Source organism: Melanerpes formicivorus, unplaced genomic scaffold (assembly GCF_026170545.1).
Source record: "Melanerpes formicivorus ecotype bairdi unplaced genomic scaffold, bMelFor1.0.p_v2 SCAF_15, whole genome shotgun sequence".
Taxonomy (NCBI): domain Eukaryota; kingdom Metazoa; phylum Chordata; class Aves; order Piciformes; family Picidae; genus Melanerpes; species Melanerpes formicivorus.
In genome coordinates, this window is record NW_027142367.1 from 6,125,156 (window position 1) to 6,141,971 (window position 16,816).

Sequence of the window (16,816 nt, forward strand, 5' to 3'; positions counted from 1 at the left end):
ACCAAATTATGCAGGGTTTTAAATAATAAAATAATATGCCTCTTACCAAATACACCTCTCTTGTATATGCATTAAGAAAGCTTGGCATGTCACAGCATACAAACCTTCTTTGACCAGTGCTCCCACTGGCCACAGGCATTGATACCAAATTCAAAGATGGTTTCTTCCCCATTCACACTTGGGAGTTCTGTCACTGCAGAGTGCTTCCGCAGGAACAGCTCCATTTTCAGCCTGTCATCCGGTTCCAAAAGAGCTCCAGCTGACCACATTACAGCAAAAACAAACAAGCGAGCAATATGTTCCTTGCTGAGATGCTTCTCATTTCTGTCGGACAATAAACCCTGCAGAGCAGATGCAATATGTAACTACTGCCCTCCTAGAACAATGTCCCAGCACAGCTAACAGTAGATGGGAGAGAAACACTGAATGTCACATCTACCTGTAGGAGGTCAATAGCTTGTTTGATGTACATACATTCTAAAACTGGCATTTTTGGTGTCACAGAAGAGGAAACAAAATCCATCAGGTCCTGGAAAAGAAAAAACATCATTTAAAGAATCTGCTTATTAGTTTCAGTGGTGTGATTTATTCTTAGATGAGACCAATTTCTAAATTCCAAATACATTCTAAACTTCATTCTGAACAACATCTCCTCCATTTCTAGGATGCAAATATTCAGATTTAGACCACGAGATTTTGCTAACAATAACACAGTAGAAAAATGACTTTGATGTACCACATTCAGCAGAATTATTCATGGGAGCTCCGTGAAGTAATTTCCTAAAGAGCAATTTGAAGACTGCCTTTCAGTGACATCAGGGATCTGCCATTCGTGCTCTCCACTGGATATTTTAATCTACCATTGCCATTTTTGTAGTAGGAAGATAAAAGCACTACAATTGCTGTAATGATATGTATATATTGTACAACCACACTACTATAAATTTTCACCTGCCTGATCTGTTCTGACTGCAACATAATGTACCTGTCCCTCTGAAAACAATGTTCTCCATTTTCTGTAGAACCCTGGCAGGACACAAAGGGAATTTTGCAATTGATGTTAACAGAGCCTGGACTTTCCTCAGGTTATGCCATAGTGATGGCTACCATACTTGCCTTTGCCAAGTGTTCTGAAGCATCTCTAGCCAAGGTTCAAATTGATGTAAAGTTCTGTCTGACATTTGCAGGGCAGACTTATTTTTAAATATCAGTTGCTATCTATAGTACAGACTGCTGTAAATTATAACATACTTCCATTTAACTATTTTTAATATAACTAACAGAAAATGGGTTCCACTTGTCTTTAGAATCTTTGGAAACCAACACTGTCTAATCGTTCTGGGAAATAAAAATACAACAGGGAGACTATAGGAGACAGTAATTTTGGAGGATTTCCATTTAAATCTCCCATGTCCTGCCAGAGAAAGCTAAGTCAACTAAGACATTCAATCACCTAACAAAGTAAATAATCACCTAGATATTTTTGACAAATTAGCATGCTGCTTACCTACTTATCAGTTGTGTTCCAATTTTCAGTTTACTTCTTTTCGCCACTAGATTTCTCTAATTAACCTATGCTAAGAATGTACTGGCAACAAAGACTGAAGCAAAATTTTTAACCTATCCTTTGAGGTCAATTTCATGAGATTTGTGGGTAACACACACAACAAAGATTATATATATATTATGACAAAAAAATCACTTAAGCATCTTAATCTACAATAGACCCTATGGCTCAGTGGTCTGAGAAAGAAGACAATCTGAATGTGGGCACATATAGGAGGAGGGCAGTTTGGAAAGCATCCCCTTTTTTGCTATATTTTGTTAACTACTAAAAGTGTTTCCATCTCTGTTGTTTTTTGCAGCTTTCCCTCTAAAATGCCTCATTTTCACCCAGCAACACACAGGGTGCTCAGGTTGCTAACTTAAGGGGGTTGTGGGTATCACAAGGAATAGGTAAAGTCAGGCACTGCATGCAGTAGGGGAGATTCAAGTCTAAAGACTTCCAAAAATTTGAACCTAAATCTCTCTGAGATTCAATTTATTCATCTGTAAAACAGAGTAGATGTCTCACAGGGCACTGAAAAGTGTTTAATACTTGATTTGGCTCTCTCAGAATAAAGATATTTCATGAGTCAAAGTAGTCTGTACTTTCAAGAGCTCAATTTTCACCAGAACTAGTTTTATTGTACTTATGATTCCAGTTGTGGAGTCTCCCTCTCTGGAGGTATTCAAGACCTATCTGGATGCATTCCTGTGAGATCTGGTATCAGTGATCCTGCTCTGGCAGGGAGGTTGGACTGGGTGATCTTTTGAGGTCCCTTCCAACTCCTAACATTCTGTCATTCTGTGATAATCTTAGTTCAAAATATGATTGTTCCTAGAAGGTGAGGAGCTGGTTTGTCTGTTTTTTAAAAGTATCCTTGTGTTTTAGACTACTTCCTGTCTTTTATATAAAAACTCCTGACTGCCAGTGGCATTTAGAACACCCATGAAAATAATAAATACACTCTTTCCACTGATGCACAACTATCTGGTACTTTCTCATACATTATTGCTACTTGCTGTGCCTTCATTAATAATTATTTTATCCCATATGCAAACTTTCAGTGACAAATACTATTTTTATTAGCATAAATAATGAGTGTTTCTTCTAAGCAAATTGGAATTACTGTGGGTGGTTCTTTTACAACTATGTTGGTTGAATTTAGATTGATTTCAATAGGCCTCTACAAGAATGCACAAAGATACTCCTTTGTTATTATATCTCTGACTATATCCTAGTCTTCATTTTCTTTAATATATATATATATATATATATATATTTGTAAGCTGCTTATATCCATGTTTTTCCTCAATTCTAGCATTAAATTTACCAAGGTTTGTATTTGGGGTTTGACTAACACTGCTGATGCATCTTATTTCACTTTTTTTTCCCCCTTTTTATTCTTTTTCCTTTTTTATGTGGAGGAAAATAATAACTGGAAAAAGAGCCACCTGAATACAAAAGTAGTGTTACCCTCATCTGCAAAATAACTGTTATCACTTCTACTTTTGGAGAAGAAAGATAGCTCATTAAAAGTGAAAGAAAACTGACAGCGTGACAGCTTTCATTTACATTTCTATAGTTTCAAAAGCAGCCTTCAGCACAGAACTAACTTCATATTTCACTGCATTTTCATCTCTCAATCTAATAAAATACATATTTTTTTCCTGGACTTTATTGCCATTGCTTCAGGCTTGGGTATTTTAAATGTTGTTATTATGTTTTCAGATCAAGTTGTAGCATAAAATAAAAATAGAATTGTGGCAAAGAAGCAGTAAATCAAGCCACATATACATTACTTTGGAAGCATATTTTAAAATTCATTATCAGAATTGTTTCTCTTGCTACTGCAGTAAATACTATGTCAAATCATTATGCTTTGGAGGTAGAACAAAATGAACAGCTTGTTAAACACTGGGTTTAAACTAAATGGGCTTTAAACTAAACTAAAATGAAGTATATCTGTAAGAGGACATTTTTTATCATTCAAGGCATTACAAAACTTTATTAATCAGTGCTCTTATCATGATTTATAAATAAACCTTCTGAAATGTCACGCAAAAGTTCATTAAAAACTGCATTTGTAAAATCCAATAACTATGAAAAATATTACAGGAGAAACCCTTGTGAAATTCAACACCCATCACACAAGTAAACTGGAAGAGGCAAGATGATGGGAAAGCAAGGTGTGCAGGGAAGATGCATTTGCTCCGGAGATATTGGGGAAATCAGAAGATAACAACACTAAAACATTGCAAAGCAGTGTCCTGGTTTTGAGCCATCAGCTACCCAGGGCAAAAAGGAAAGAAGAGATATTTTACCCCTTTCCCAAGGAGTAAATATAAAAAAATGCTCCATACTGGATGCATGACTGGAGAGCAGAGAGAGAGATTTGGCTGTACACTCCCTTAAACAGAAAAATACAGGAAAACAGAATAGAATAAGAGTACAATATCCTGGGATGAACTGCCCATCCCCCTGGGACTGTCTGGCTTTTAGAAGACTATTCTTTGTGGTTATACCAATTAATTCTTGATTTCCCTTAACCTACAACAAGCAGTAATTATTTGTTTTGAAAACTCTAAAGAAACAATATGGATTTCAGTGCAATTGAATAAAGTATACTACTGAGATTACACTTTTAGACCCACTACTGAGTACAGCCAACCATAGTATTAATGAAACCTTTCTAAGGATTCAGTATGCTGAGGCCAAATGGAGAGGAAAATAATTCAGTATTCTTCTTTTGGATCTATTGATGGAACACAATTTAGTCAGAGAGTGTAACAAAGAGATGTCAAAAATCTCCCTTGGAACAGTATTATTATAAAATCAGAAGAAACCACTACAGTCACTTGTGCTGAGCTTCAGAACACCACAGCGTGCAGAACTACCCTGAATTAGTTTGAACTATAATGCATCCTTTAAAAATAATTAATAGACCAAATGCATTCTTGTCACAACCAGAATTAAGTTTCTACCAAAGTGAATCTATTTTAATTTCTTTTTGACTTGACTTCTGTACATTTAAAACAAATTAGGACATTGACCCAATCCCTTCACATATCCTAACAAGAATTAAAATTGGAGTAACTATTACAGCCAAAAAGAATATCTCTGTTTTGCCAACATGGATTATAAAATAACCACAGATTTAACAATTCATTGCCAACTAACCTATGCAGACAAATCAAAGCAACCCAATTATTTATCTGTTACTGTTTCACTGATTCATTAATATTAAATATAATTTCATCTGGTTTGGTTTTGTTTTGTTGTTAACACTTCATCCTTATATTTCAATACATAAACAAAGATAATTTAATAATTGAACAAGCACTCCAGAAGAAAAAATGCTTCATTAAATGAAGAATAAGAAATGCACTTTTTTTCTTCTTCTGAGGTGATTGAATTGAGTACCTGAAATACAGCATCAAAGCAATTCCAGAGGACATCAGAGTACGTAACAGGTAGTGTCTGCAGCCAAGCCCTTAAAATAGGCTTCCAGTCTAACACTGAAGAACTCATGAAGACCATCCCGTTACGAGAAACTGTTGCAGGGGAAGCATTGTCAATGTTGTGAGGTTCAAAAACAATTTTGCAGCTGGGAGACATTGGAATACGATCTCCATTAGCCAAGGTAAGAGTCTTATTATCATCCAGAACAGAGTTTAGATTTTCAATCCATATTGCATCAACCGGACCGTCCAAAACAATCCAGATATGCTCACCCTAAACAATGGAGAGAAATACACACATGCAACTTCATGTACATTGACCACAAGTACAGATTTACCTAATATCAGGGAATGCACTTTATATAAATAATGTACACTATAAATAATGAATTGTAATTTGGTGCTGATTAGCTCAGCATGAGCTGAATGTTTATTCCCCCTCATTGATGCTCATTGATTTTAATCCTCCTTTGGTTATCATGTGGCACACCAAAAATGATATTAAGAAACAGTGGCAAAAATTATTTTGCTCTGTGTCAAGCAGAAAGTTGTCCCTTTCTTCTAAAAAAAGTACATTAGCCAACCCAGCATCCATCAAGGTGGATGATGTTTCCCATTAAACTCAGTCAGAGATATGAGCACACAGTCAGTCCTCGTGGGATGTTACCTAAGTATTTCATGTAAGGCTTCCCATTTTCCAAGTGAGAACTGAATGCAACTTCAGAAGATTTGAGTGTAATTATAATTTCACAAAACATCATCTGCAGGTTTGATAAGAGAATTGAGTCTATACTGATTTCTTTCCAAAGCCTTTTACTTTCTGATATAATTAGTGAAATAGAGTGGCAATAACATAAAACCAGACAAGAGAAAATTAACTTTCCTGTCCTCACATCAAAATATGAACAGCTTCTGCTTTGGTATATGAATGATAGGACTATCTACTTCAAGAGAGAAGCAAAACCCTTACAATCTTTTCCAGTTTAATCTGGAACCTCAAATGCTTGGGAAGCCCAGTGCTTTCTGGCATACACTCCTAATTCTAACTCTTGTATACATTGAGCTAGTCAGACACAAAGTAAAACTAACACTGTATTTTCCCATTTAATGTTATAATGGGAGATTTTTCACATAAGCAACAAATAATGAGAACTTGTAGAAACAGTATTAAATGTCCTTAACTATCATGATACAGTGACCATTACCTTCTTTGCTTTTAAAGTTTTTCTCCATAAAGTAGAGAAAATACCATCTGTCCAGTCATTTGTAGCAACATCAAGGGTACCAAACATCTGGGAAGCCGTGATTGCCTTTGGGTTCATTCTCATTTCTTTATGAGGAGCACCACAAGCTGTCATTGCTTTCATCAAAATATTAATGCATTTTGTCTTTCCTGCACCAGTTGGACCTAGAGTCATCATACCTTAAAACAGTATAAACATGGTTTAAACAAAAATGTCAGAATGTCACGCTACCATTTAATGGCTCTTTGCATCAATGATCCTTGTTTTATTTTTGTCAAAATCCAATATAAAAAAGATGTTTCTCACTCCACTTAATGTTGACTGAAATGGAATTTAAATTAAAAGGCCTCTGTAAATGTCTGTTCTATTATGATAGGCAAGCCTATGTGGGTCTGTACCCTCCCTCAGGCAGTTCTTTTCCTTTTCCTAATTGGAAAACACAACTGCCTTTTGATGTTCACACACAATGACATTGACATGGCTGGTGGTAAACAAAACTAGTAACTTCTAAATGTATATAATGAGAATTAGTTCCCAATGTACAAAATCACATGTAACCTTCTGGAGCAAAAATAACAAAAATATGTTCTTGTATCCATGCATGCTGACATTTTAATGCCTCTTTCTTATATAAAAACCAGTGAACAGCAACCAAACTTTTACTTTCATCAGTGTATATACATTGCCTAAGGAAAAGAAGCCATGTCTTCAATAATAAATTGAGTCTACAGTTGATCCTTTTTAGTTACATTCTCTAAATCATCTATTCAAGAGGCTCAGAGTCTGTCCAAAACCAGATGCCATGTTCAAACTGAGACTTAGATAACTCTGCTTAACACAAAGGGGAAGTGGACAACATATGACTTATCTGGCTTTGGAATTTTCTTCACAAAGGGTATGAAACAAACAATCTCGACCCAAGTTACAAACCCAGTGAGCTGTATGTAAATTATCAGCTCAGCACAGCATTAACCAGTTATTTGGTCTAACCAATGATGTGAATGAAACATTTGAGGCATTAATGTTTATAAATACATAAAAGGTGAGGGCCAAAAGGATGGAGCCAGGCTCTTTTGGTGATGCCCAATGACAGGACAAGGGGCAATGGGTGGAAACTGAGGCATAGGAAGTTCCATGGAAACAGGAGGAAGAATCATTTTACTGTGAGTGTGACACTGGAACAGGCTGCCCGGGGGGTTGTGGAGTCTCCCTCTGGAGATGAATATTCAAGACCCACCTGGATACATTCCTGTGTGATCTGGTATAGGTGATCCTGCTCTGGCAGGGGGGTTGGACTAGGCGATCGCTTGAGGTACCTTCCAGCCCCTAACACTCTGTGATTCTGTGATTTGAGGCATTAAGGTCTCAGACTGTGCAAGGCAAATGAGTTATTTCCTTTTATTTGCTAAACTTTGCTACTCTCTTATTATGACATGAAAAAGGAGCATAAAAAGGATGACATCTTCACACATCTTTGCACCTTTAGTTATATTTCATTTATATTTTCTCCTAAAAAGTCTTCAGTTGTCAGAGGTTAGGGGTGTGTGGGACATTTCCAAGTAAGGGTATTTTTTCTTCCTCTCAGCTCTGAATTGTAAACCTGGTTTTAATACTGCCTTTGGTACCCTTCCTATGACAGGATAAGCTTTACTCATTAGCATTTTTTGCACTGTAAAAATGTATTTTCAGAAAATCACAGAATAGTAAAGGCTGGAAGTGTCCTCTAGAGGCCATCTTGTCCAACTCCCCCATGCAGCAGGAGGTGGTTTTTATTTTCTTCTCAATTTAAATGGACAGAACTGAATGAAAAGAACAACACTTGGGATTATATTGCATGCTTGGTAGAATCTATTGAAGTAAATGTTTGAGAGATTACTTTTTGTAATCTTCTCAGCATCATATTCTCACAGTAACATTAAACATGAGCTTCATGACTGAACTGTGTCTGAGGGCAACAATTGTTTTCAGAACACTGAACAAAATGGGCTGTTTCTGCATTTTAATGTACATTCTACATTTTAACTTGTTCCATAGAAATTTCGATCACTCAGGGCCACACTCATATTTCCCATAAAAATGTAAGAAAGCTAAAATCTCACTATCTGCACTGCACACTAAAAAAAAGCCATAACTGTTTCCTAGCAAAATATTCACATAGGCTTTAAAAATGTCATCTGTTCAATTTTAAAACACATTTTTTTGTTAAAATATTCTCATTCTGTAGCAGATGATATAAAAAAGCATTACTTTTATGCAATCTCAAAACCTCATCTAGCATGCTAACCATGTCGGACTCGCTGAGTTTCATACAGCTGAATGAGTTTAAGTATCCACGGTGGATGATGAATAAGCCCTGCTTTCTCTGCCTCTTTCTGGATGGCTGACTGTAGCTCAGGATAGCCTGCTTTATCCAGAGTAATTCCAGGGAATAGGTCATTAATGAGACTCATAAATAAAGGTTCATCTTCATCTACCTGTCAAGGATAAAATAGGGGGAAATCTATTATTTATTCATTACAGCTGTAAACAGTCTTCAAGAATATACCATATAAAAGATGGTGGTAGAAAACCTCATCTTTTGCAAATATTATACTTATGAATCAGTTGTATTAAGTGAATTTCACACAATGCATCTACAAGTAATAATTTCTACATTAAATACTTAAAGCTCATAAAAATATTAACACATCTTAACACAGTTTTCTTCAACATATACACACACGTTTCTTCCTCTGTTACAGAAGGCAGCAAGATTTATTCCAATCATATTTTGCCTTGGGTTTTTTATGAGTTTTTCCTTTCTGTAAATCACTGAAGCATGCCTATAGGTTTGAACACATGTACCAATGCACTGAATAGATTAACATCAGAACAGAGTAATTGGTTTCATCGCAAAACTGGCTCCCAAGGTAAATACACGAAGTCTAGACGTGCTATAACCTTTCAATTACAGCAATAAAAAGAAAGATGAATACTTTAAATAGTAATATTGAAAGAGATTAGACTATACAAGTAGGCGTTAGCTGCTTCCAATTACCTCACTCATTGCAATTCTTATGATGTTCTGAAAAGGCAACAGACTCCCAAGAAATGTATAAATTGAAATTCTGGATTAAGAAGGATCTTTAATGACATTATTAAAAGCTAACACAATGTATTCTTCCTCTCTCTCCTCAGATAGGGCAGAAAGAATAAAAAACAGGAGTTAATTAGAAGACCCCAGTTAAGTCCCCTAGGATCTGATGGTATTTCCAATCATTTTATTCAGATAAGGCTTCTGATGTGTTTTCCTCTCTTTAAAAGACAAATAGCACTCATATTGTGATTGTATTCTACTTCTCCACTCACTACTATACTGTATTAAAATCTGAAAATAATGTATCCAACCTCTGAAGAAAAAGAGCTTTTCAAAGTGCATAGCAAGTACTCTTAACAATGCAAACAAAGTACTCTTTAGGGGGAAGTCACCAGTGTTACAGTACCAGTTTGGAGAGGTTCATGTCCCGCAGAACTCTCATCACTACGGTTTTCTCTGGCTCTTTGGGATTACTTCTTTTTACTGCTCCAAGTGTTCTTAAAACAGACAGGATATTTCTAAGCCCAAAGTCATAGTGAACCTTGAAATAATGCATAAACACAATCGGAATCACAAAGATTAAACACTTTAAAATCAATAGAAGGCTGAAAGACAAATTCATTAATAAATACATATGCTATTGAACTTTTAAATATTACTAATTTCACAGCTTTTCATCTTTTCAAATAGATTTCCAGTTCTGTTGCTAGCACACCCTGAAGGTAATGTCCAGTGTGGTTTGTCCATATCTGCCAAGTGTCCCTTTTGGTGGCAATCACTTTTACAGGTCACTCCTAACAGAGATGCATCTTCTATCACTTCCTAAATTCACCATTTGCACAAAGAATAAACCACACATCTTCAACTACCTTCTGTTTTCTGCTCATGCAAGGGCTGTCGCTATCTTGATATATGGTAGTGGGATTCATGAGTAAAAGGGTCAATTCTTGCTGATTTAAAGAAACATACTGAAATTGTCCAGATACCATTTTTTCTATGGAAGTCTATCCTATTCTGTACATAGTGACTTTCTGTTCTGTTCTGTGGATGTTCTCTCAACAATGTGGTTCAGGACAGGATTTAATCCAACAGCCATGTGCATCTTAGAGGCATATTTAACCAGCTCTGGTCACAAGGCAGGTAAGGGCTGGAATATCTTCTCTTTCACTAGGAGCACAGTTGCATATTTGCAGAACTATACAGATATATTCAATTTATTTAGCACTTGTATCCATACATACAATTTTGTCTTAGTTAATATGGATTTGAAAATATATGCAAATGTTCTGTGATACATTTCCTCTTTGACCACTAATGCAAATCCTAGAAACCTCTGCAAGTAAAAGTTTTAAATTATAAAGTCTGTGCTTCTGCTGGCAGCTCAGAAAACTGAGTGGTAAAGACAGACATGGGAGAAGATAATGAAGATATTCTCATAGTTGGAGAATTTCTTTTGAGACCAAACTCTCATAAACTCTTTTGTGCATTGACCTTGGCCAGCTTCCAGATACAAACCCAGTCACTCTCACTTCCCCAGCTCAACAAAACAGGGAGAACAGTAGATTAAAATAAAATAAAAAAACCAAAAAACAACAACTTATGGGTCAAAGAGAAACAGGGATCTGCTGGAGAGAAGCCAACAGAGAGCTATGAGGATGACTGCACAACTGGAACATCTCTCCTGTGAAGAGAGACTGTGAGACCTGGGGCTGTTTAGTCTTGAGAGAAGGCTGAGAGGTGATCTTATCAATGTCTATAAATATATGAGGGGTGGGTGTCAAGATGAAGGAGCCAACCTCTTTTCAGTGGTGCCCAATGATAGGACAAGTTTAAGACATTTAAGAAGGACATAGAGACACTTGAACATGTCCAGAGAAGGGCAACAAGGCTGGAGAGAGGCCTTGAGCACAAGCCCTATGAGGAGAGGCTGAGGGAGCTGGGATTGTTTAGCCTGGAGAAGAGGAGGCTCAGGGGAGACCTCAATGCTCTCTACAACTACCTGAAGGATGGTTGTAGCCAGGAGGGAGGTGGTCTCTTCTCTCAAGCAACCAACACCAGAACAAGAAGACACAGTCTCAGGCTGTGCCAGGGGAAGTTTAGGCTGGAGGTGAGGAGAAAGTTCTTCACAGAGAGAGTTGTTAGCTGTTGGAATGTGCTGCCCAGGGAGGTGGTGGAGTCACCATCCCTGGAGGTGTTCAAGAGGGGATTGGACGTGGCACTTGGTGCCATGGTCTAGTCAGAGGTCTGTGGTGACAGGTTGGACTTGATGATCTTTGAGGTCTCTTCCAATCTTGGTGATACTGTGATACTGTGACAAGGAACAATGGGTACAAGCAAGAACACAGGAGGTTCCACCTCAATGTGAGGAGACACTTGTTTATGGTGAGGGTGGTAGAGCACTGGAAAGGCTGTCCAGAGAGGTTATGGAGTCTCTTTATCTGAAAACCTTCAAAACCTGCCTGGATGTGTTCCTGGGCAGCCTGCCATGGATGATCCTGCTTTGACAGTGAAGGTTGGACTTGATGTCTGGAGATCCCTTCCATCCCCTAAAATTCTGTGATTCTGTGACTCTGATATAAAGTAGAGATGTGACTTACCAATTACCAACACAGGCAAAATGGACTTAACTTGGGGGAAATGAATTTAATTTATGGCAGATATTTTTGGAAGACAAAAAGCAAAGAAAAGTTAAAACACCTTCCCCCTAAACTTCGTTCCTATTTTCCTAGGCCGGCAAATTGTAACAATACATTGAATATAACCCAGAATTTTCAGCAAGAAATAACTTACAGATTAAATTTACAGAAGGTACCAAGTTGGTGAACTAGACCACAACTAGAGTTCAAAATTACCAAGAGAAATTCAATAAGTGATCTATGTATGATGCAATTAAATAAAGACAAGTGTAAAGTACTACACAGTTGAAAATAATGATCTGCACAAATGAAAGAGTAACAGTTCTTCTTCATTCCGTTGAGAAACAAGTCAGAAGCAGAAAGGTTTGCAGGAAAATATCTGACATTATACTGAAGCTTCAAGTGAAGGAAAGAATTACTTCCAGGACAAAAATGACCATTCAAACAGAGGCACTGAGAAAATCTAATCCTACCAAGGTCAAGTCTGAGGAAGAAAAAAGACTTCCGTATTCAATACTCTGGAAACAAGCTATGTTACTAACTGCTCAAAGTGTGCATACACACATTTTCCAAAACAATGTTCACTAATTGCCCTTAAGAGTGGGCACTTTCCAACTGCCCTGGAAAATGATCTGCCGACAAATGCAACCTAGAAGTCTGGTGACTATAAAACACAAGGCGACAGGATTGTGAGAGCAGATTGGACAGCAACAATGAGATAACTCTACTAATGCTAGGTCACTAGAGTTTGTTCAGATTCCTGAAAAACTGATGTGAAGGCTAATAGAGACACACAGGCATTATTACAGGAAGTCACTGCAAATGTGACCCTTCAGAAACCATTCTGTAATATAAAGGTGGTGAGTGAAACTCTCCCAGATAAAGAAACTGAAAGCAATTGGAACCAATTTGGTTACATACATTGAGAATTAAATTAGAGAGGCATAGAGAATCACAGAATGTTAGGGGTTGAAGGGACCCAGAAAGATCATCTAGTAAAACCCCCCTGCCAGAGCAGGATCACCACAGGAACACATCCAGATGGGTTTTGAATATCTCCAGAGAGGGAGACTGCTCAACCCCACCTTGGGCAGCTTGTTCCAGTGTTCTGTCACCCTCACAGGGAAATAATTCTTCATCCTGTTTACATGGAACTTTCTGTGCCTCAAATTCCACCCATTCCCTCTTGTCCTGTCATTGGGCATCACCAAGAAGAGCCTGGCTCCATCCTCTTGGCATTCACCCTTTATGTATTTATAAGCATTAAGGAGGGTCACCCCTCAGTCTCCTCTTCTCCAAGACAGAGACCCAGCTCCCTAAGTCTCTCCTGGTAAGGAAGATGTTCCGCTCTCTTAATCATTTTTGTGGCTCTGCGCTGGACTCTTTCATGCAGTTCCCTGTCCTTCTTGAACTGAGGGGCCAAGAACTGGACACAATATTCCAGATGTGGCTTCACCAGGTGTGGTGGTTTAGGCTGGGTGCTGGCCTAGATGCCACTGCACAGAAAACACCTGGGAGGTCCCAAGGGGTGGGCCCAGCCCAGGGGGTGGTCACAGGCAGGTATTCCATTTCCCATACTGCCCTGCTCCCCTATAAAATGCCCATGCGGGGTCTTGTCTTCCTCTTTCGTCCCCAGCTGCAGCCTAGGTAAAATGGCCTGAGCCGCCTCCCTTGGGCCTGCCCAGGCCCAAGGCTGGGTTGGGGAGAAGGAAAGAGCTCTGGGGGGGTTTGGGTGTACCCCCAGGTGGGGATGGGATGTTCTTGGGCATGTTCTGGGATTTCTCTCTTTGTCACGGTGCTTGTGGTTCTCTGTAAAGCTTTCATTGGTGTTTGTTTTTAAATTGTTTTTCTATTTAAACTTTCCATCACTTTTGCAATCCCTTTGTCTGAGTCGTTGTTTCTGCTCTGTGGTGGGGAGGGGGTTTGCCCCAACCCATTACACCAGGGCAGAGTAGAGGGGGAGGAGAACCTCTCTCAACCTACTAACCACACCCCTTCTAATATAGCCCAAGATGGCATTGGCCTTGTTGGCCACAAGAGCACATTGGTGGCTCATGGTCATCTTTCCACTCACTAGGACCCCCAGATCCTTTTCCCCTTCACTGCTCTCCAACAGGTCAGTCCCTATCTATACTGATCCACAGGGTTGTTCTTTCCCAGGTGCAAGACTCTACACTTGCCCTTGTTGAATTTCATTAAATTTCTCCTCACCCAGCTCTCCAGCCTAAGCCTGGCTGAACGGCAGCACAACCCTCTGCTGTGTCAGCCACTCTGCCCAGTTTTGTGTCATCAGCAAACTTGCTGATGACTTTTCTGGTTTAATTCTGAAATAACTATGTAAATATGATGCAGCATTATCATATTCCATGTAGTAATCCACAATTTCTACATGGAAGTCAATGTAGTCACTAAGTAAATGGTATAGAACTGGTAAAATATGTGGCATTGAACATATAGTCTACATGCCCTGGATCATTTGGATCCAACCAAAGCAGACATTTGAGCTGCAACTGACCTATCAGTAATATGAGTTTCTCCTTGAGACTCTCTAGTGGACAGCCAGGCAAAGGCAATCAAAGGGAAACAACTAGTTCTGTTCTTAAAAGCATCTTCATCCTTTGTTTTACACTTAAATACCCATACTAAACAGAACAGCACCTTTCTGGTAGGACTCAGCAAGATAGTGCCTTCTAGGCACTCCTCAGTTGTTTACAGTTGTGACAGTGCCTCTCCAATAGATTTAGACTTCATAAGTGAGGAGGCTGAAAAACACGTCCTCTACAAAGCTCAGCAGAGCAAGATATATCATTCCTCACAACTTCCCCAATAATTCCCCTGTTTAAAAATCACAAATCAAACTTCCTTTATGACACAACTTAGCCTGAAAACTACAAATGTGATTATTTCAGACTCTGTTTCTAGAGTTTGAAACTGAAAACCTTAAAAAATTAATAGGTTCATGAGCGTAAAAAAATTATATATTCTATGGAAGCACATTCTCTACGTAGCCTTCCAGTGACAGCTTACACTTGGACAAATATTTATTTTTACCTGTTTAGATAACTGCTCTTCACAGAGTTTGTAGAGTGTATAGAATTTTTGACTAAGGACTTGGTTGTCTCGGAAACCAGCACTTGCCAGCTTGACTCGCATAATAATGCTGCGGTCAGGCACCATCATAGCAACTGTGCGGAACTGTATCTTCAGATTTTCTGGAAGTTCCTGACGTCCTGCATAGCCAGGGTTCTGAAAGACACAACATATAAAGCAAAACATTATACAATTAAAGGGGGATAGGAAAGTTTATCTTCTCTGATAATTCTTTGGCAAACACAGAAGTAGTTGCCAGATTACAAAGGGTAATTTGAGCAGGTCACAATTACACATCACTACAGAGCTGCCTGAATACTGCAGCTCATGAGGTATGTAGTATCCCCATGTGTTACTCGGAGAAGCCCAAGACAGAGAGACATAGACAGAAAGCCACTTACAGATCATGATGGAGCCGTTCTAAATGGCTAGTTCCTCAGGGTCTTCATACTGTTGCAGTGCTGAAGGTTACTGTCCCTTGTGAGCATTCTCGACCATTTCAATGCAAAATCAATCAAGCACTGCAAACCATCACTGAATATAATTTAAACTAGGATCTGACCTTTCACTGAAGGTTATCTAAATTATTCATGTGACTACTGCATAGCTCAGTTGTGACAACAGTAGATGATGGCTATGTGGTGGTAACTTCCTAAACTCTTTCAGCTGTTTACAAATTTCCTTGGAACTGGCCTTTGGGTGCCACTTATTTGTCCTCTTTTTCAAACTGAAGTGATAACATTAACAGCCTTTCAGAGGTAGGAAGCTTTAAAATAAAGACAAGTGCTTCCACTTTCAGCTGCGAGTAGATAGCCTACAGCTAAGGAGGGGGAGTGACAAAAGTGCTTTTAAGGTATTCTTAGGCTTTCCTGTTTCTTTGCCTCCTGCACTGCTAGAAGCAGTCCACAGGCATCAAAGATAAATCTTCAGTGAACCACAGTGAGGGTGGTTTTCCTCATGCTGTCATATAGAAGGACTGTAGTCAAAAGATATTCACAGGTGGTGAAATAATAACCAGACCAACTACAGTAGCCCTTGCAGTGGTCAATTGCTTCTGCTTTGACAGACTTTGACCAAAAATATGAAAGGGCTGAGTTTAGTCTCAATGTGTCAAATATTCAACTAAAAATGCCCTTAAAATATGTAGCTAATGATAATTGCATACTTCAAATCCTATGTTCCATCTATATATATAGACAAAATAAAATCTGATCATCATGAAGGACATGGATCTGTTGGAAAGGCTCCAGAGGAGGACCACAAAGATGATCAGCGGGCTGGACTACTTCTCCTATGAAGGACTTCAGTCTGTTCAGCCTGGAGAAGGCTCCAGAGAGACCTTATAGTGGCTTTCCAGTACCTGATGGGGGCCTACAGGAAGGCTAGAGAGGGATTTTTTACAAGAACATGTGGTGACAAGAAAAGGGGCAATAGTTTTAGATTACAGCAGAGTAGATTTAGATTAGACATTAGGAAGAAGTTCTTCGCTACGAGAGTGGTGAGACTGGAGTGGGCTGCCCAAAGAACTTTTTGTAGACACCTCATCCCTGAAGGGTCTAAAGCAAGGCTGGATGAGACTTCGAGCAACCTGCTCTAGTGGGAGGTGTCCTTGCCCATGACAGTGCGGTTGGAACTAGATGATATTTAATGTTCCTTCCAACTCAAGCCATTCTATGATTCTGATTCTATGATCATTATTTGACCAAATTATTTTTCAGATTGTAGTCACGATTTTCTAACAGACAGTTCCAATGATTTCAGCAGGG

General features: G+C 38.6%; 1 protein-coding gene across 1 annotated transcript in view; it reads right to left on the reverse strand.

The window, feature by feature from the left end:
* The window catches only part of LOC137445627 (dynein axonemal heavy chain 5-like), a 169,128-nt gene that overhangs the window by 87,315 nt on the left and 64,997 nt on the right, over positions 1 to 16,816 (reverse strand). Inside the window, exons 43-49 of the mRNA XM_068147494.1 lie at positions 15,012 to 15,206; positions 9,731 to 9,865; positions 8,533 to 8,722; positions 6,210 to 6,427; positions 4,967 to 5,278; positions 440 to 529; positions 105 to 341 (exon numbers count right to left, since the gene is read on the reverse strand). Coding sequence (XP_068003595.1) covers positions 105 to 341; positions 440 to 529; positions 4,967 to 5,278; positions 6,210 to 6,427; positions 8,533 to 8,722; positions 9,731 to 9,865; positions 15,012 to 15,206 — 1,377 coding nt within the window. The remainder of the gene's footprint in view (positions 1 to 104; positions 342 to 439; positions 530 to 4,966; positions 5,279 to 6,209; positions 6,428 to 8,532; positions 8,723 to 9,730; positions 9,866 to 15,011; positions 15,207 to 16,816) is intronic.